The sequence below is a fragment of the Pterocles gutturalis genome, unplaced genomic scaffold (assembly GCF_000699245.1).
Source record: "Pterocles gutturalis isolate BGI_N339 unplaced genomic scaffold, ASM69924v1 scaffold5465, whole genome shotgun sequence".
NCBI lineage: Eukaryota > Metazoa > Chordata > Aves > Pterocliformes > Pteroclidae > Pterocles > Pterocles gutturalis.
Window position 1 is genome coordinate 275 of NW_010143194.1, and position 1298 is coordinate 1572.

General features: G+C 64.4%; 1 protein-coding gene across 1 annotated transcript in view; it reads right to left on the minus strand.

The window, feature by feature from the left end:
• GSR (glutathione reductase) overlaps window positions 1-1298 on the minus strand; it is a gene marked incomplete at both ends in the record, with an annotated part of 2633 nt that overhangs the window by 256 nt on the left and 1079 nt on the right. The window contains 6 exon segments of the mRNA XM_010084633.1: window positions 5-80; window positions 83-128; window positions 293-379; window positions 887-985; window positions 1044-1099; window positions 1224-1293. Of these exon segments, the coding sequence (XP_010082935.1) occupies window positions 5-80; window positions 83-128; window positions 293-379; window positions 887-985; window positions 1044-1099; window positions 1224-1293 (434 nt within the window).

Consider the following 1298-nt stretch of genomic DNA (forward strand, 5'->3'; position numbering starts at 1 on the left):
GGGCTCCCGCCCCACGGCCCACAGCAGGCAGTCCACGTCCCGGATCACTCCCTCCGTTGGCTTGCGCCCGGTGCGGGGGCCACCGTCACATCCAGCAGCCCCTGGGGGGACTTGGTGACCATCTTGACCTGTGGGGAACAACCAGAGCCAGTGCAGGGGAGAAGGTGCTGACAGCTTTTGCCTGGCACCAGGCAGCGGTGCCCGAACCGCCGGCGTCCCCATGCCCTGCCTCTGTCCCCCACGCCCGGAGGGACGGGACAAGCCGCCCGGGCTGCTCTGCTCGCCCTCTCACCTGCGTGTGCTTCCAGACGTCCACCCCGGTGTTCTCCAGCTCCTGGGTGCAGTTGGAGCTGATCATGGAGTCGAAGGTCCGCAGGACCTGGGCAGGGACCCCCAAACGCCGTCAGACTGGGGGCTGCGGGGCAAAGGCGCTGCCTGGCAGCCCCTCCACCAGCATTTCCCAGTGCCCGTGCCCCATCCAGCCCCCGAGAGGTTTGGGGCACTTCTGGTTAATGGTGAAGTTTTTTTCTGTTTTTCCTTTAATTTTCTTTTTTTCTTTTCTTTTTCAAGTCGTGACATGAAATAAAGCTCAAGAAAATGGTTGTGGAGACACACAGCGCTGCAGAAATGCCGGGCGAGCAGGAGGATGCTGCCGAAACACAGCCGGCAGCACGACGATGCTCCTCTTCTCGCCCAGAAACACCCCGTCTGCTCCCCCCTGGCCTCTCCTCACACAAACAGCCTAATGCCACCCTCCTGGTCTGACTCGGACCCTCCTTTACTAGCTGAAGGGAGCTGACAACCAGAAACCCCCTCCCCAGCAATTCTGCTCCGACCACAGCCCCCCCACAGGGCTGGGACGTGGGGGACATGCTGGTGGCACCACCTTGTCTCGGCGGATCAGCAGGGAGGACTTGGAGCCCAGCGTGGAGAGGATCCCCGCGATTTCCACCGCGATGTAGCCGGCGCCAGGGGGGGAGGGGCGGAACCAGGGGTGGGGCGGGCGGAGCCGCCGGTGGCAGCGGGGGGTGAGCCCGGCGTTACCTGGGCAGCTCCTCCAGGTCGAAGAAGCCGTCGCTGGTTATTCCCAGGCTGGCACCTGCAAAGCAGAGCTCCTGTCGCAGCCCTCAGGAGGAGAACGTGCCCCACCAGCCCCCCCTTTCCCACCTCTACCCCCCAAAAGCCCCTCTCTCCAGGCATCCTGGGGGTTCCGTCAGGCTCACCGGGAATCTGGCTGTCGGGGGGCACGGCCGGGCGCCCACCCGTGGCTATAAGGATGTGCGGAGCCGTGTACTTTC